Here is a 17,629-nt window from a genome sequence, read left to right as displayed (position 1 = left end):
CATTGTCATCATTATTAACCTGTATTTACCCAGGCAAGCAAATTAAGAACAAAATTCAAGTGCAGCCTGAAAATAGCTAGAAGCTCTTTAAGGGGAAGTGGGAGGGGAGTGCTAAAAGTAAAAACAAGGTTATATAAATTGCACTTAGAAAAATAAAATATAATACAATACAATACAATAAAACAGTTAATCAGTAGGGGATGACAAGAAGGCCTATTTAGCAAGTGCAGGAGTCAACTTTGATTTGTTGCAGATTTTGTTTGAAGACAGAGAGAGAGGTGACGACAGAAAGTTTAAGGGTGTTTTGAAGGGTGTTCCAGTCAAAGGCTGCAGGGAACCGAAAGGCACTGCGTCCGAAGACGGTGCAGACATTGGGGATGGAGAGGTTGATGAATGCACTGGACCTTAGATTACGGGGCGGGTGGGAGAGGTGCAGAAGGGAAGAGAGGTAGAGAGGTGTAATGCCAAGAATGGTTTTGTTGGCAAAATTGGGCTGAAATCGTGTAGTATGAACCAGCCATAAGCAAGCAGCAGCAGCGCCATTGTGCGAATTCCCTACTAAACCAAACGAGACTCGTAATGGTAGGTAAAAACAATACTTTATTAAAGCATGCAATTGTGATGTAGGAAAAAAGAAAAAGAAAACATTAAGTGCTTATGTTACTGAGGCCTACAGCGATCGTTAGTTAATTAGTGTGGTGGTGCCTTATCATTTGTTTACCCATGGGCCATAGCAACGCGATTGCTACCTGCTGTAGTACTCTCATTGGCTGAATCGATGAGAACGTTTAAGACTCAATTAATATAAGGTCACGGGGAGACGCAGCTCTGTTCGTTTGTATAGTAACAATATTAGGCCAAAACATTACTAAGAAAATAAACAGTTCATCAATACAGGCTAAAATAAAGTTAAAAAAAATTATAATTGTATTTTCTTTCGACGAAAAGTGGGGTGGCCATTGGCCCCGCGGCCTCATTGGTTCCGGCGCCTATGGCTGTAGTACCTACATTCAAGGCGCTGGTTCTCCACAAAATAAAGTGGAGCGCATCAAGCCTGCGCGCTGTATAAAAACATTCAAGTCGAGGAGGAGATAGTAGTTGTTTAGCCTTTTAGACTGAGTAGAAATAGTTTTTAATGTACAGTTAGTAATTAAATTGACAAAGGGGCTATATTTAAAGCTACAAAAATAATACAAAAAAACCCCTGTAACTTTCAACGCAACTCTAACGTCGCTTCAGGCGTCCACACGAATCCTAACACGAAACCGCATAGGTCGAGTTTTATTTGAAACCACTCTGGGACCATGGACCTATTAAAGAACATGGTTTATTATCTGCCTAATTAACATGGTTATTCAAGACATGGTTTCACAAAGAAATCGGCTCCGGGTGGACGGGACCTGAAAGACATGTTGCACTTTGGGAGATACACCCGCGGATGAGCATAGATGCGAGGCGGATTCACGAGTGTCACGTTTACTTCAGGTGGATGTTGGAGGTTTACTTTCTGGTGGATGTTGATGGATATTGCAGATACATCTGTTTACAGACCCGCCGTGGTTTAATTAGCAGCTTGGAAACATTGATCTGTGATATCGTCTGAGTAATAGTTTATACACTTTATTGTCGGAGTGCTAGCTTGTGGAGATTGACATTACAGGGGCTATCGGAGGGTTAAGTTTTAAAGCTGCCAGCCATGTATTAAGGGCTGGTTTCCTATTCAAAGGTAGCCCGTGGAAATGTATGATTACCCCAGCTGCCTTGGCCCTATATAATTCATTACTGCAGCCAGGGGCAATGCAATAAGATGATCCTCCTGTATACCTAGTTGTTTGCTTTTCCGTAGCCATTTCAGCGAGCCTCAGAGCCTGACTCATTACCTGCTATGGCTGCTAGAGCCACAAAGTAGGAGTAGGTTACCATGCCAGTGACGTAGCTAATTGTTGAAATCCAACATGGCGGCGCCTTGTATCACTTTCACCGTACATTTTAATTCCTTTTAGCAAGTTCAGCCATTTTTAGTTATTGCACCAATGAGAAGGCAAACAATACATCTGTTATATCAACTTAACTTCAAATTTCAGTTCATCTTTAATGCTTTTCCAGTTATCCACAAGACCTACATGACTCAATTTAGTTTGAACACCTATAAATCGATATAATTGTGCGTTCTCTATTTTCTGCGAACCGACTCGGACCTCGGATGTGACGTCACGCCCACACTTCAAGCGTTTTATTATGTTTTGCTCGGTCGTTGGAGAAAAACATGGAAGCCACCCGGAAAGCTGTTGTCGCGGTAGCATTGGCAGAGTACCAGGCGCTCCAAAATAAGAAGGCTATAGGCCATAGGCAGAGGTACGGACGCAGTAAGGTATTGCAGTAATACGAGTGATTAAAATTGCCATTTAAACCACCAAAGCGGTCCAAACACAATGAATAAAATACTTCAAGTCATCAGCCATCTTGAATTCTGTCTCGGAATCCTTGCTCGGCCTCCTCCTCGGACCTCCGAGACGGATGGATAATAAAACGCACCATAACACTATATATAAACTCATTAGAAAAAATTCTCAGACACATCCTTGTGTCTGTCCGTTTGCCTGTCTACACGGCCTTGTCAGTCAGTCAGTCAGTCAGTCAGTCTGCATGTGTCCTACTAGTGTGTACTACTAGGGTCCTCCTCCTCACTCTCCGCCGCCACAGCAGCGTGTCCCCCGGGCGGCGGCGAGAAGTCCGCCAGCAGCTGCAGCCTATCCAGCAGCAGCCTCGACCTGTTGACGCCGATCCGCTCCTGGGGATACCAGCTGGTCTTGGCCGGGTGCTGGAGGTCCCTGGCGGTCCCCGGGGCCGCAGGGACGGAGAACTGGTTGGCGAGGTTGTGGAGGACGCAGCACGCCTCGATGACGCGCTGCTTGCCGTCCAGCCGCTCGTCCACGGAACCCAGCAGCTGCAGAACCCGGAACCGCCGCTTCAGACGGCCCAGAGTGCATGACAGAACGGCCCGCGCCCGGCCGTGGGCCGCGTTGAAGCTCGCCTGGTGCTGATTCGCTGGCTTGGGGAACACTGGGAGGAGGTTGGGGTTCTGCTCGTAGCCCCTCCCTACTGGAGGAGGAAGAGGAAGGGGATGATGGTGAGGAAGGAGACCACGGCCACCCTTTCTGCTCTACAGTTATTTGCATTGGTTCCTGACTTGAACTCAAATAAACACAGACGGACTTAGAACAATAACACAACAGAGATAAACCACAGCATACATTATTTTTAGGTACTCGATTTTTGATACTTCGACTGCTCCCAGCCTCGCTTGCCACTCTCCCCGGATAAAGTGTACACATTATAAACAGCGTAGTCAAGCCAAGGCTTTCTTCTAGGGCTTACCGACGAGCCAGAATTCCGGGTCTATGGAGTCCTTGAGTTTGAGCGAGGAGGACATCCACAGCTCGTGGTTGGGTTTGCTCCCAATCTGACACCGCTCCACGTTCAATAGGTACCCGGCCAGGTCGCACACCACCTGGCAAACCACCGACGTGTAGCCGTGCGTATTGAGGAAGAGCGGGGAGCGGAACACCTCGCTATGGTCCTGGGTCCTGAAGTGGGCGGTGCCGAGAACTCCGAGTACCCGGGGGATCCCGCAGCATCGCTTGTTGACCGTGGCGAGATCCCACTGGTCCTTGCGGGTCTCCGGGAATGCGATCAACTGGTCCGCCATGTCTGAAAGACGCTTGGAGACTAGAGCAATCACACCAGACGACTCTAAACTACGGACCCCGGTTTTGACCAGGAGATGAGCGGACACGGTTCCCATGGCGTAAAAGTTCAAGGCGAGCAGGATCATGCCTTCCGCTGTGTGCTCCGGTTGTCTGACCCGGTCTATCTGCCGTTCGAGGAGGTCCAGGAGGAAGGAGATGCATGGTCTGGTAAGGTGAAAGCTTTCAAACAAGCTCTGGTCATCCATCTCGTCTAATAAAGTCCTCGACAGCGCGTCTGGTTGTATAGGTAGCACGGTTGGATGAACGGGAGACGGGTATGGTTTAACGGGCTCAACTTCGTATCCAAGGAACTCTTCCTGGACAGCGAGCCACACCGGTGCCGCAAAAGCCATCGTCTTCTAAATAAATATTTTTTACAGATATTCTTCCTCGTAAGATGATATAAAGTCCTTGCATGGATAACCCATGGACACGTTGTAAGACCCCGACCGATCCGATGAACTGTTACAATCAAATCCAAGGAAGTCAACAGGAAGTACCTTAAGCGGAATCTTTCTGCTAAGCGACATAACGCCCAAACAGCGCCTGTTGGTGGATGATGGTGGTAACCACATGTCATACATCAACAACAGACGCTGTTTGGGCGTAGAGGAGTAATACAAACAATGAATTTCACGCTTAACATATCGGTTTCCTCGCCTGATAGGCGGGAAAACCAATGGGAAACCGATATATTAAAAGTGAAATTCGTGTTAGTATTTTGTGTGTGTTATTATTTGTGTATCATGTGTGTGCCTTTGGTTTGTCCAGAGAGAAATTAAGAACAATGCTGACCTTTGGGTCATAGGAAGAACTTCCTGTTGACCTCACTGATGGGAACATCTTCCAGTCGAGGGATCCCCCCCTCCGGACCCTCATGCCGCGGCTGGCGTCTGGCGTATGGGTCTGACACACACAGACACACCGACACACATCGACACCGACACCGACACACCGACACACACACACACACACACACACACACACACACACACACACACACACACACACACACACACACACACACACACACACAATTAGAATTATATTGCAGCATCAGCAGTAACTAATGGTCTTGTCCTGCATGAATGGCCTTTTTGTTGCTGATACATAATTAAAAATAAATACATACATAAAGGCTGTATTGTAAGGTAATTACAACACGTAATTACACTCTTATTTCATCGGATTATACACTAATTAAAACATACTTAGTATAGTAATATAATATTTAACTTCTGCCTAGTCTGTTTTGCTAGATGACACTAAATTCTACACACTACACCTTTAAAGTGGACCCTGTAGTATTGCAGGATTACATCTAGGATAAACACATCTGTGATAGTGTCCAGGTAGCCGAGAGAGCGATGGACATCATGTAGTTGTATCATTAGTATTATAGTACTATCGTAGTGCAGTACAAACCTGTGATGTTGTCCAGGGAGTCAAGGGGGGCGGTGGCCATCATGTTGACTCCGAACAGAACCACAACACACACGACGAGGGCCACCAGCAGGTACACCGGCACCGCCAGCACCCAGTACCTTCCCAGGGGTGAGGTGGTGAGGTCATGGTGATGTCACATTTCAACGTCACCCTAACCAGGTGTTCACTAACTCCCTTCGGTTGTAGGGCTTATCTATAAAGATCCACTATGCTTTGTACCAAAAGGATGCAACAAGAGCTGCCATGACTTTTAAACCTAATAACTATTATAATTTACTATGTAGTAATGTAGAAAACACTTTTATTCAAAGTAACTTGCATTGAATTCAGATTTGTGTCATTAAGAAACAGTTCGGGATAGTTTGTCATATTGCTCTCGTATGCCTACAGGTTGACTGTAGGGGCCCAAACTCAGAAACCCCTCACTTACTTCTGGGGCCAGTAGGTGAGACCCAGCAGGGCAAGCCACTCAGCCGGGACGTAAGCCCACAAACAGAACAGAACTGGGGATAGAACCAACACATTCGAAAATCATTCACATGATTTGGATTTACTGACAAAAACTGCTTTGCTTGGAAGTCAAGATTGCCGCCTTCAATACAGCTCGGAGGTTCGGAAGCTCTTACGTGTCTTTACGTAAACCTTCCCTTCTTCCAAAATAAGAGCGTTCAGGAAACGCCCCTCAGAATTGCGTAGGTTATGACGTAAAACCGGAAAACGGATCATTCTGGAGACTAGACTTCATAACAACAACAAGCAGGATGCCCACAGGGACCTCTTTGGGCTTCTTTACTGAATCAGATGAATCAGTAATTAGAACTGCTTGCGATGGTTGAACATGAGCGAGAATTCATTAGGTGATGTTTATCATTTTAAGCTATAATGTATCGTAATGCAAATGTTAGAATGGGCGTTAAGTTCGCCTCTTAGTGCTTGCTGCATGTTCACTTTAGTCTATCAATGAAATGGGCGGCCATTGTTGTGACGTGAACTTGGAGGACTCGGGTTGCTTTACTTCGAGCGAGAACTCAGACCCAACAGAGTGTTCAAAGCACTTTGCTCCGAGCTTAAGGTCCGAACCCCCCGGAAACTCACTGTTTTGAAGGCGGCATATGTCAGGGTCTGTTTCCTAAAGTGAGCTATGAGGGATAAGACATGTAGTTCTATATAGAGCTTAGGGACTTGCAGTTAAATGTAGGCCTTCTAAAGTATCTATAATTATATACAGAGCTACAGGAGTTGTAGTGCTTTATAGATATCTTAAGTGTATATATAGTTATATATAGAGCAAAGGGACTTGTAGTTCATTAAAGGGGACTAGAAGACAAGTAATTATATGAAGGGGACAAAAAGGACTTGAAGCTCTACATAGAGTTAGGGGCTTGTAGCTTTATATAGGGGACTTAATAACTTGTAGTTCTGGATAAGGGAATAAGAGTAATGATGTACTTACAGAATCCAAACTGTGAGGCGAGGAAAAGCACAAAGCCGTAGATTGCTCTCTCAGGGAGAGGAGAAGGGGAATTAGGAGAATTCTCCACCATCACTGCACACACAAGTGAAAAGTGAATAAGTTCTAGTTGTTCATTGATTCTACTTGGATTCCTTCACTCCTCATATCTGACAGATCTAACCTCAGACTACTGCAGCATTGTCTTTTAACCAAGAAACCGCACAAATTAATCCAATGATAAAGATTTTATTGACGGAGCCCAATATGGGACACATTCACGGTATAAACGTTTAAATTGTTGAATACAGAAAAAGTCGTAATTATACATACTTGACTTCCTTGTTGGAAGCTTTCTTTTGGAAAACGATTACACTTCCGGTTGGTAAGAAGCGTGCAACGCAGTAAGAGACCGAGATCTCAGGATGTTCAAAATAATAGTTCCGGAGTATGTTGGGAAAAACTATATAAACAATATTGTATCCCAATATGTAAATATAATGTCAACGTAAAAGTTATTTTAGAATAATAATAATACAATAATTTCTTTTTTGGTATAGGAGTATCATTTTTATAACATGTTATGCTGAATTATATCAGTTGTATTTTGTGTGTGTTATTAACTCCGGACACATTATGTTGTGACACACGCAGACGTACACAGAACAGCATGGCAGAATGAGCTGCCGCTAACCCGTAAAGGATCGCTCATGAAAACGGATGAGATAAGGTTAACAGTTCGTCTGGGCTTCATTAATATATTAAACTAATAATATTCCGTCTGTCTGGATAGCAACACATTTGCTTTAGACAGGCCGTCGCTCAAGTGAAACTTTCCAGGACGCGGCGTGGTTTCGAACAACTTGACGCAAACTCACCAGTCGTCCATAATGAAGGTGGTTTTTAGAGATAACAGCGCTAAAGCTGCTACAGCTAAAACCCCAGGCACGGCTGCACCAGCTCAGAAGAAAAAAATGAAGATTTTTTTTAAAGATACACGCAGGAAGAAGCAAGGAGGACCTCAACCCGTCCATGCCCCCCTCGCACCCCCCTCAGACCCCAAGCAGTTCTCTGCCAACTGGAAGGCTTTATTAGAGGTAGGTTTATTAGGACTATATTACTGTCATCAAGTTTAACTGGCTGCCAACTGATGAATGTGTCATATCTATGAAGTCTTTCTAATGTGATTGATGCGTTACAGATCATGAAGGCTAACCCAGAGCCGAAGACGCAGAAGAAGGATGTGCCCAAGAAACCCTCTCCCAAAGAGGTTAACGGTACTACCAAACCTCTTCCCGCATCCTCTTTGACAAACGGAGGAAAAGCAGCCAAACCCAAAACACTGAGTAGCAAAGAAACGGTTTCACCGGCAGAGAAACGGGGGAATAAATCAACCAAGAAGAGGAAAGAGACCGGAGGGAAAGACGAAAAGAAACCAGCCAAGAGGAAAGAGATTGGAGGAAAAGACGAACAGCAGCAATCCAAGAGGAAAGCGAAGGAAGGGAGAGACGACCAGCAGCCAGCCAAGAAGAAATACAAGGGAGGGAAAGACGGACACCAGCCAGCCAAGAAGGAGAAGGGGGCCCGGGAGCCAGGACCCCCAACTGAGTAAGGCCAGCTGTACTATCAAATGAGTTATGATAAGGGACTGAAGGGGAAATGAAACCCTAGTATTGGTTAGGGTGTTTGACTCTAGTCACTGCGATATGTTATTTAATGACGTAATCATTCATGTGGAATAGTTAACCAATGATGTAAAGTCCGGTGTGTAGGAAGAAATTCAACTAGTTAATCTGGCTAAGAACCCTGAACAATTGATTTGGTTGCAAAACTGTCGTGATTTCGATTAGGTTTTAGCGTTAATGTTCGCGTTAGCAGCGGGTTGTTAACCGGTTGCCCCGGGTCCTCTGCAGCGCCGACCTGTGGTTTGACGACGTGGACCCGGATGACATCGAGGCGGCGGTGGGGAAGGAGGCGGCTGACGTGGTGAGGAGGAGGACGGTCCAGAAGAAGGCCCCCCAGAACACTGAGGACGGCCTGGTCAAGAGCCATGCCTTCACCGGGTGAGACAAGCACACACGCCTCCTGGGACCCCCGCAGAACCTACCATTGTTTCCAGTCAAATACAAACGTGTGTATTCACATCAGACCATCACCGCATTTTATTTAAATCAAATCATAAAGAAGGCGTTCACAAAATATATACATTATAGATGTGAGAGAAAATCATGCCACAGCGTTGACAACAATTACAATTAGGCCATTTAGCAGACGGCTTTATCCAAAGCAACTTACATCGGTTAATACACACATTGACACACCGACGGCAGAGTCAACCATTCAAGGTGACAGCCAGCTCGTCAGGAGAAGTTAGGGTTAAGTGTCTGCTCAGGGACACATCAACACTCAGCTACTGCTCTACCTCCTGAGTGTTCCTGTCTATAAGTACTGCATGTTGGAATGCATAGAAGTGGTCATCAGTCATAAGTGGCCTGTCCTATAACTGAGTCTCCTCCCCCTCCTCCTCTCCGTGGTTCCCGTGGCGACGGCAGGCTGACGCGTGCGGTGGCGATAGACTGTGAGATGGTGGGGGTGGGGCCCGACGGGGAGCACAGCATCCTGGCCCGGGTCTCCATCGTCAACCACTTCGGGAAGCTGATCTACGACCGCTTCGTCAAGCCTACCGAGGAGGTGACCGACTACCGCACGGCCTTCAGCGGCATCCGACCCGAGGACATCAAAGACGGTGGGTCCTGAACACACCTAGACCCCATACCCAAGGCCCAGATCCGTGACCCAGACCGCTGTAGACCCAGACCCATGATGTAGTCCCCTTAAACCTCTAACCTATCCAAGACCTGGTAATGAGGACTGTGGTGGTGGTGGTGGTGGTGGTGATGATGATGATGATGATGATGATGGTGGTGGTTGTTGTGTTTCAGGTGAGGATATGAAGACCGTTCAGAAGGAGGTAGGAGAGATCATGGAGGGAAGGATACTGGTCGGACACGCAATACACAATGACTTAAAGGTAGAGTTCACGCAATACAATATGTCTTTATGGTACCGCCCATACAATACATTATGACTTAAGATGAATTAATAACCTAATTATAACATCGTCCCCGTCTTCCCTCAGGTCCTCTTCCTGGACCATCCCAAGAAGAAGATCCGTGACACCCAGAAGTACAAACCCTTCAGAGTGAGAGTTAAGGTAAAGTCCTGGTCCTCCTCAGACATCCCATAATAATAATAATAATTAATATTTTAATTATGATTTCCCATGATGCATTGGTTAGAGTTTAGGCAGAACTGTGATGTTTGCTTTTTTCTAAATTAATTACTGCCTCATACACAATGCGCTGTCTGAAACAACAGTTGGACCAATGACATAATTTGGACCAAGTACTCGAACCGATCAGTCTTTAGTAGATGGACATCTACAGTCACAGTGCACATCTCTGAGCCGGGTTGTACTCGGCAGCACCCCCTGCTGGTCAATGCATGGAGGGTCACCATGTTATGTTTCCTTACAGAGCTCCCGACCATCCCTCAAAGTTCTCAGCAGAGAGGTGCTGAACGTCAAGGTTCAGCAGGGAGAACACTCCTCAGTATGTACAATATCCTATATCTTATATACTATATACCCTATACTTAATTATGCTATATACTCTGTATACAAATAACTTCAACTACACAATACATTCAGTCGATCCACACTCTACACATTCATACTGGTACACATTATTCGCTCCCTCAAGAATCAAAGGGTTTTTACTGACATAGAAAATGCACGTAAACATTGCCACAGCACATAAAGTAAAATAATATGCAAAAATAAGTAGCATACACAAATAAATAGTGCAGTAATATCCAAACAGTGTACAGTATGCACAGAGGTAGTGGTCGGTATAGGCGTTCATCCTCTCTCTGTCTCTCTCTCTCTCTCCAGGTGCAGGACGCCCAGGCTACGATGAGGCTCTACACGATGGTGAAGAAAAACTGGGAGGCAGAGATCAAAGCCAGTCGGGCCGATAAGGCCGAGGCCAGGAAGCCCCGCCCCTCGGCCCTCAAGCCCCACCCCTTCAAAGACAAGTGACCCCACAACCCCTGGAACCCCATTGACAAACAATTGGTCGTGACGCCATCGCAGCAAATGGACTTTTATTGTGAAAGAAAAAGACAAGATGAACACGAAACGGAACCGGAAAAAGTACAACAAACAAGAGAAACTTTCAAAGAAAAAGTCCAGTAAAAAAGTTTGTTGTGTTATTATAATGTATAGCTGTATTATTATATATGTAGCTTTATTACTTCAGGTCACTGAGTTTTAAAACTAACATGTATATAACAGACAATATACGTTAACAGTAGATCCTATCTACACCGAGCAGCTGTTGTTTGATTAGTTCCCCTGTAAAAGGTTGTGTTCTGTGTTTGTGTTCTCAATAAAGATGATTTTAAACAATGTGTCTGAAACCTCCTAAATCGTGTATTACATATGGCACAAGAGGGCCCAATTCGGTGATCTCGGACCCTGTATCTTGCTATCTATTGAACATGCAGATTTTTCAAGATCCTTTGAGAATTGCTGAATCTACCAAAAAAAAATGTTGTTATGCGTCTGACATTGGTTTGATGTTGATGAGTCTAGCTGTAGGAGAAGACGTCATAAATCAAATGGAAGACTAATCAGACGTAAGCCACTACAACAGTGTGTTTGACTTTGAAGACCCTGGGAGTTGTCTACCTTTATCTAATAGACTGAAGGAGAGAAATCTGTGCTGTTCTCAGCAGAAGTGACAAGCTGAGATGACTGGAGTTTGTGGACGATAGCTGGATAAAGCAGCCTCACCTGGCCCGAGTCAGACTGATTAGACCCCTGAGGCAGTACAGACAGTCTATTGCCTGCTTGGGCTGGTGTGTTTGACTACTAGCAGAAAGGTGGCCCACTCAATTAGACTAACTGATTATGAGTCAGCTGCTATAGAAAGATACGCATCAAAGCATATTCATGACGTTACGTTTATGTGTCGTACGAAATGTTATGCCATCCTTGTACATTTTAACCAGCGCCAATGAGAAATTACCGTTTGTAGGCTAATAAAGGCTCACTTACAGCATCGTTGACATGTTAGTAAATTAAAATGGTCCAATAGTGCAATAAATGATTCAGTAAAACATAACCACCATAGAAACATTTTATTTGTTTAGAATGTTTAATGGGACGGTTTTACCTGTTGATGTGTGTCTTCACACATCAACAGGTAAAACACTTTCAACAGATACAATAATGAGGTTGTCAATTCTAGAGATTAGAGGGCTGTCGACATTGGAACAATATAGGCCTTAATTAAGCAACTGAATGGTAACATGAAGTTAGAAATCACTTAACCTAATTAGGCCAATAAAACCAGCATACAATTCAATACATTGAAAAATAATTGAGATTAGGCCTAGGTACAAATACAAAATCATGAAATGAACTAGTAATCAGTAAACATTGGAGAATGGAGTAGGCTAACCTCAATACACAACAAAACGACTTGAAGCGTTTTTTATGAGATGCTTTGAAGTGATTTTTATGAAACGGTTTTAAAAGTCCGATCAATCATCAGGTGTGACCCCCGTATGACGTAGTCTCAAGCTTTGAATCGGTTTGAGTGATCACATGACGCGGGAGGCAACCCTCGAGCGGACCTGAGGTTCAGACGGCTCGCGACGGGGTCGGCACGTGAGTCTGGAGCGGCACATCATAGGGTCTGAATGCGCGCGAGGAGCTGAACACCGTCCGAGACCACACCTCAAAACCCACCGATTAATTGATCCGGGATCGATACTACGAAGTCAAGGACAACCCAAAGCGAGTGAGTAACATCGTGTGATTGAAGTGTAGTATGCGAGCGTGTGTGTTTGTATGTGTGTGTGTTCTGGTGACGTGTTCGTCTCATTATACAACCGGTTTTAACGGAGAGTCTCGCGGACATTCAACAAGTACCGATTCTTCAACAATAGGCGCGAGCACCCTCTCCAAGCCGTTGACGGCCGTTAGGGTCTGTTAATCGATATTTTATAACTAATCACAGCTGGATTGTGACAGAATGAGTCATGCCGTCGATATTCTAAATCTGTGTGGCGGTAAATAATGGATTCACCCTTTCACACTCATCCTTCACACTCACTCTTCCATCACACTGCACTCCGACATGCGCGTGTATTGGGTGTTTCCCGCGTCCATGCACCTGCACAGAGAGGGATGTAAATATGTAAATTATTTTCAAGTGTGTGTTTGTGTGTGTGTGCAAGTATGTGTGTTTAATTGTGTATAGGTAGATATTTAGATATTGTATTGTCTTTTATAGTAAAGTATTTGAATGCAATATAAAATCAAAATATTTATTTTGGTCATATACTGTATGTATGTATATATATGTATAGATGCAAAGTAACGATTTTATATGTATTAAAGAGCCTTTGTTTTTCTGTCAGTGTCTCAACATGTTGTCATGGTTGCCTCTGGCAGTGCAGGAGTCTCGAGCTCCCATTCAACATCTGTCTTTAGCACAGCTGCTAGCCTAGCACACAAGCAGGCACACACCCTGGCAGGCTAACAGTTCTCTTAATGGAATCTTTGTGTCTCCAGCCGTCTGCCCCCCTCTCAGCCTACATTATAAATCAGGGGGGTTATTTTTAGACCGTGGGTTACCCTGAACACTCTGAGTTGACGGAATCGTCCTCTAGAGACGGTGGCCAAGGTTCTGATTGGCTGTTTTCCTAAAAAACAGCTTGTTGTGATTGGCCCAGGCTCTTTTGTTCTCTAAAGAGTGTTCACGTCAAAACAGTTGATGGCGAAGTTGAATAAGAATTAGCTGATCCGGCCAATCCCGTGCATCCCATCGTTTGACCTTCGGAATCACCTCCCTCCCTCTCATCTGTGGTCGTGGATACGCTACTGTGTGTGTGTGTGTGTGTTTGTGTGTGTGTGTGTGTGTGTGTGTGTGTGTGTGTGTGTGTGTGGATGAGCTGCCGTGTGTTTGTGTGTGCGTGTGTAAACACTGTCGTGCGTGCCTGTGTGTGCGTGTGTGTGTTTGGAAACGCTGTCGTGCACGTGTGTGTGTGTGTGTTGAAACGGTGTCGTCATGTGTCTGTGTGTGGAGATGGTGTCGTGCCTTGCCGCGTGAAAGAGGCGCTACTGTTTGTTCTTCCTCCTTTGCAGCACCTCCACCCTCCCATTCTCACACCCCCACCCTCCTCTCCTCTCACCTCCAACCTCCATGTTCCTCTCCCCTAGACTCTCTTCCTTCCCTTCTCTCTCCTTGCTCCCCATCTCCCTTCTCCTCCAGCTCTAACCCACCCTCCCTCTCTTCCTCTCCCTCATCATCCCTCTCCTCCTCTACCCCATCCCCTCTCTCCTCCTCTTCCCAGAGTCCCTCTCCATCCTCCATCTTGCCTTTAACCTGTCTCAGCATTGCGTGAGAGCTTTCTTGGTGCTCCTTTTTGAGCGCTGTGTCAGCAGTGCGTGAGCGCTCGGTTAGCGAGTGCATTAGCAAGGTCTTAGCGCTACGCTAGCTGACCCCCTCCTCAGTCTAATTGCTACCCAGCTCAGCGGGTCTGCTCTAAGCTCCGACCTGCAGTAAGCAGGTAGCTCGGTACCGAACTCTTGGTGGGCCCGCGGGGTTAGCTAAGCTGAGGTATCCATTAAGGTCAGCCGCTTCAGGTTCTGAACCTACTCGCTAGCTGGAGCAACAAGGGATTCAACATAGCGATGCTCTCAGGTTCTCGAACATCTCCTGTAATTCAAAGTCTAGATTATCTTTAAATAATGTAAAAATCAATTTGCTACTTTCCCAACATTAATTAACTGGGATGGCACTCTGCAAATTGCTCTTTAAGGAGCAGGTAGGGGTGACACAGTAAATAAAGAGACAGGATATTAAGTAACTGGTAGGGGTTGGACAGTGAATCCAGGGACAGGTTATTAAGGAGCAGGTAGGGGCTAGACAGCGCATACAGAGACAGGTCATTTAGGGGGCAGGTAGGGGTAAGACCAAGACTACAGAGGCAGGTCATTAAAGGAGCAGTTAGGGGTATACTAAGAATATAGAGACAGGTCATTAAAGGAGCAGCTATGGGTTGGACAGTATAGACAGAGACAGGTCTGTAATAACAGTGGGACAGCTTCCCGTGTGAAAGGCATGTCGGGGTTAGTATTTGTGACACACACACACACACACACAAACATGCACACACACACACGCACACACACACAAACACACACACACGCACACACACACTCCTGCAGCATGTTCACATTTCGCCACTGCTTCTCATGGCCTGCAGGGGTCTCCAGAGGTATGTGTGTGAGAGGGAGAGAGAGAGAGGGAGCGAGAGAGCGAGTGAGAGAAAGAGTGAGAGTGAGAGAGAGAGAGCTGCGAAGAGAGCTGCATGAAACCATGTGGTTACATCCTTTGATGAGGTAGGGATGGTAAAATATATACGCACACAAACATGCACACCCCCCCCCCCCCCCCCACACACACACACACGCAAACACACCTTTTATTGTGTGTGTACCCTCTCTTTCTCTCTATCTCCCCCTCCTCACTTTCTCTCTCCTCCTCATCTCTCTCCCCTTCCCCATCTTCTCCCTACCTTCCTCCTCCCCTCCCCCTCCCGTTTCCGTGGTAACTGCTGGTACCTCACAGCATCCCATAATACGAACCCTCCCCCTCCCCCTCTCTCTGCAGTGTTTCTGCTAATATATATTAGTGTCAGTGCAGCCATGCACCCGCTCTGTGCAGCCGTCTCTCCTCCTCTGCTCCTCTTTCCTCCTCCTGCTCCTCCACCTCTCCTTTCTCATCTTATCCTCTCGCTCCCTCTGCCTCCTCCCCCTCTCTCCTCTCCTCCCGCTCTCTCCTCTCCTCCTCTCTCCTCCCTCTCTTCGCCGCTGGTCAAACTGCAGGTTGTTTTTGAAAGGATTTCTCATTCTGCTTGTATGCAGGTGAGAGAAAGAGAGAGTGAGAGAGAGATTGATATCAGGGAGAGAGAGAGAGAGAGGTAGAGAGATGCTGGGGAGAGAGAGAGAGAGATAGAGGTAGAGAGAGAGGCAGCCGAGCCAGGCAGCCAAGCCAGGAAATACTGCAGGAGAGAGAGCGAGCTAGAGAGACAAAGAGAGAGGGAACTAAAGAGAGTTAGAAATGGGGGTAAAGAGAGAGGGAGGGAGCTGAGCTATGGAGAGAGAGAGAGAGAGAGGGCAAGGGAAGGAGAGAGGAAGGTGGGGGGGGGGGGGGGGGGGGGGGGGGGGGCTAAAGACAGAGACTGGGTGAGGGAAGGAGAGAAAATATTTCCTGTTTTCTCGTCTTGTTATTTGCCTTTCCTCCTGGTTTCCTTCCCCCTCCCCATAGCGCTAAAAGGGACATCCAAACTTAACTGTCCCTCGACCTAAAACCCTACACTGCCCACCTCTAAACTACATGCCACATTGTCACCTTTAAATTATATGGATGTAGTATATATGTACTCTGTATTGTGTACTCTGTATGTAACATTTATGTTAATTGTAACATAAATGTGGATGTATCCTTGTGCACCATGTACCAGGTGATCTAGTATACATATAATATATCATATAATGCCTATAGATACACATAGGTAAATGTTTAGAACAGTAAAGAATAGAACAATACAATAATTTAGAACAGAACGGTATAGAACAGAATAAAACAGTGTAGAACAGTTTGTATAAAGAGTTTAAAACAGTTCGGTAGAGAATAGTTTAGTCTATAACAGTATGGTATAAAACAGTTAGTATAAACAGTATACTTTAGAATATTTTAGTATTAAACATTATAGAACAATTTAATATTGAGCAGAGCAGAACAGCATAGAAGAGTTAAGTGTAGAAAAGTATAAAACAGTATAGGAAAGTATAATGTTTAAAACCGTATAGAACAGCATAATATACATCAGGTTAGAACGGCATAGCACAGTATAGTACAAAGTATTGTATAAAACTGTAAAGAAAAGCATAGTATAGAAGAGTTTAGTATAAAACAGCATAGAACAGCATAGTATAAAACAGCATAAGTATAGAACAGTATATAAAACAGCATAGCACAGCATAGCATAGAACAGTATAGTATAGTATAAAACAGCATAGTATAGAACAGTATAGTATAGTATAAAACAGCGTCAAACATTATGGTATAAAAAAGCATAGAACAGTATATAAAACAGCGTTGAACAGCACAGTATAGAACAGTATAGTATGAAACAGCATAGCACATTGAGTATAGAACAGTATAGTATGAAACAGCATAGCACATTGAGTATAGAACAGTATAGTATGAAACAGCCTCGCACATTGAGTATAGAACAGTATAGTATAAAACAGCCTCGCGCAGTGCCCTTGGAGTGTGTTGGTGCTCTCCGTGGTGCTGATCTTTGTATAAAGCAGCTGGAGGAGCTGCATGGTTCTCTAGACCCTGCGTCTTACCCTAGGTAGTGAGCAGTACTCAGGACTCTCAGTACTTCTCCTATCTCCTACAGTATCTATGGTACTTGTTAATACTTGTATTCATCAGTACAGTATATATATATATATATATATATATATATATATATATATATATATATATATATATAGTTAAATATCTATATATTAAGTAGATAGATAAAATGATAGATACAGGTAATAGATAGACTGTAGAGATATAGATAATGGTTATACTGTAAGTAAAGCAAGTCTACACTATACAGTACTACTGAGTGTATACTGACCAGTATTTACAGTTTATACAGTACTTGTATTCATCACTATAGTATATACAGAGCCTAAACATGACTTGTATTTGCCGGTTCAGTATATACGGTACAGACAATACTTGTATTCACACATTGTATATAGAGTATACATAGTGCTAACTGTAAGTACTCAGTCAGTACTAACTGTAAGTACTACCAACTGTACTAACTGATGAAGCAA

The 17,629-nt window shown here is 44.8% G+C and overlaps 3 protein-coding genes across 3 annotated transcripts; 1 reads left to right on the top strand and 2 right to left on the bottom strand.

Annotated features, from left to right (window-relative positions):
- Window positions 1–635: 635 nt before the first annotated feature.
- LOC307090433 (putative nuclease HARBI1) lies at window positions 636–4,250 on the bottom strand. The gene is made up of 2 exons (XM_079757078.1): window positions 3,379–4,250; window positions 636–3,102 (listed from the first exon to the last, which is right to left on the bottom strand). Exons 1-2 carry the CDS (start codon window positions 4,100–4,102, stop codon window positions 2,657–2,659), a joined length of 1,170 nt encoding a protein of 389 aa, XP_079613204.1. The 5' UTR covers window positions 4,103–4,250; the 3' UTR covers window positions 636–2,656.
- pigp (phosphatidylinositol glycan anchor biosynthesis, class P) lies at window positions 2,976–7,035 on the bottom strand. The gene is made up of 6 exons (XM_079757081.1): window positions 6,979–7,035; window positions 6,649–6,741; window positions 5,626–5,698; window positions 5,175–5,293; window positions 4,545–4,655; window positions 2,976–3,099 (listed from the first exon to the last, which is right to left on the bottom strand). Coding segments are annotated over exons 1-5 (390 nt in total). The 5' UTR covers window positions 6,980–7,035; the 3' UTR covers window positions 2,976–3,099; window positions 4,545–4,551.
- Window positions 7,036–7,152: 117 nt separating this feature from the next.
- Window positions 7,153–11,046, top strand: rexo4 (REX4 homolog, 3'-5' exonuclease). Its single transcript, XM_079757077.1, has 8 exons — window positions 7,153–7,742; window positions 7,847–8,253; window positions 8,559–8,708; window positions 9,198–9,391; window positions 9,588–9,676; window positions 9,785–9,859; window positions 10,182–10,256; window positions 10,598–11,046. Exons 1-8 carry the CDS (start codon window positions 7,536–7,538, stop codon window positions 10,742–10,744), a joined length of 1,344 nt encoding a protein of 447 aa, XP_079613203.1. The 5' UTR covers window positions 7,153–7,535; the 3' UTR covers window positions 10,745–11,046.
- The last annotated feature ends 6,583 nt before the right edge of the window (window positions 11,047–17,629 follow it).

Source organism: Pollachius pollachius (assembly GCF_949987615.1).
Source record: "Pollachius pollachius genome assembly, chromosome: 19".
NCBI classification, from domain to species: domain Eukaryota; kingdom Metazoa; phylum Chordata; class Actinopteri; order Gadiformes; family Gadidae; genus Pollachius; species Pollachius pollachius.
This window is presented reverse-complemented; position numbering and strand designations above follow the sequence as displayed.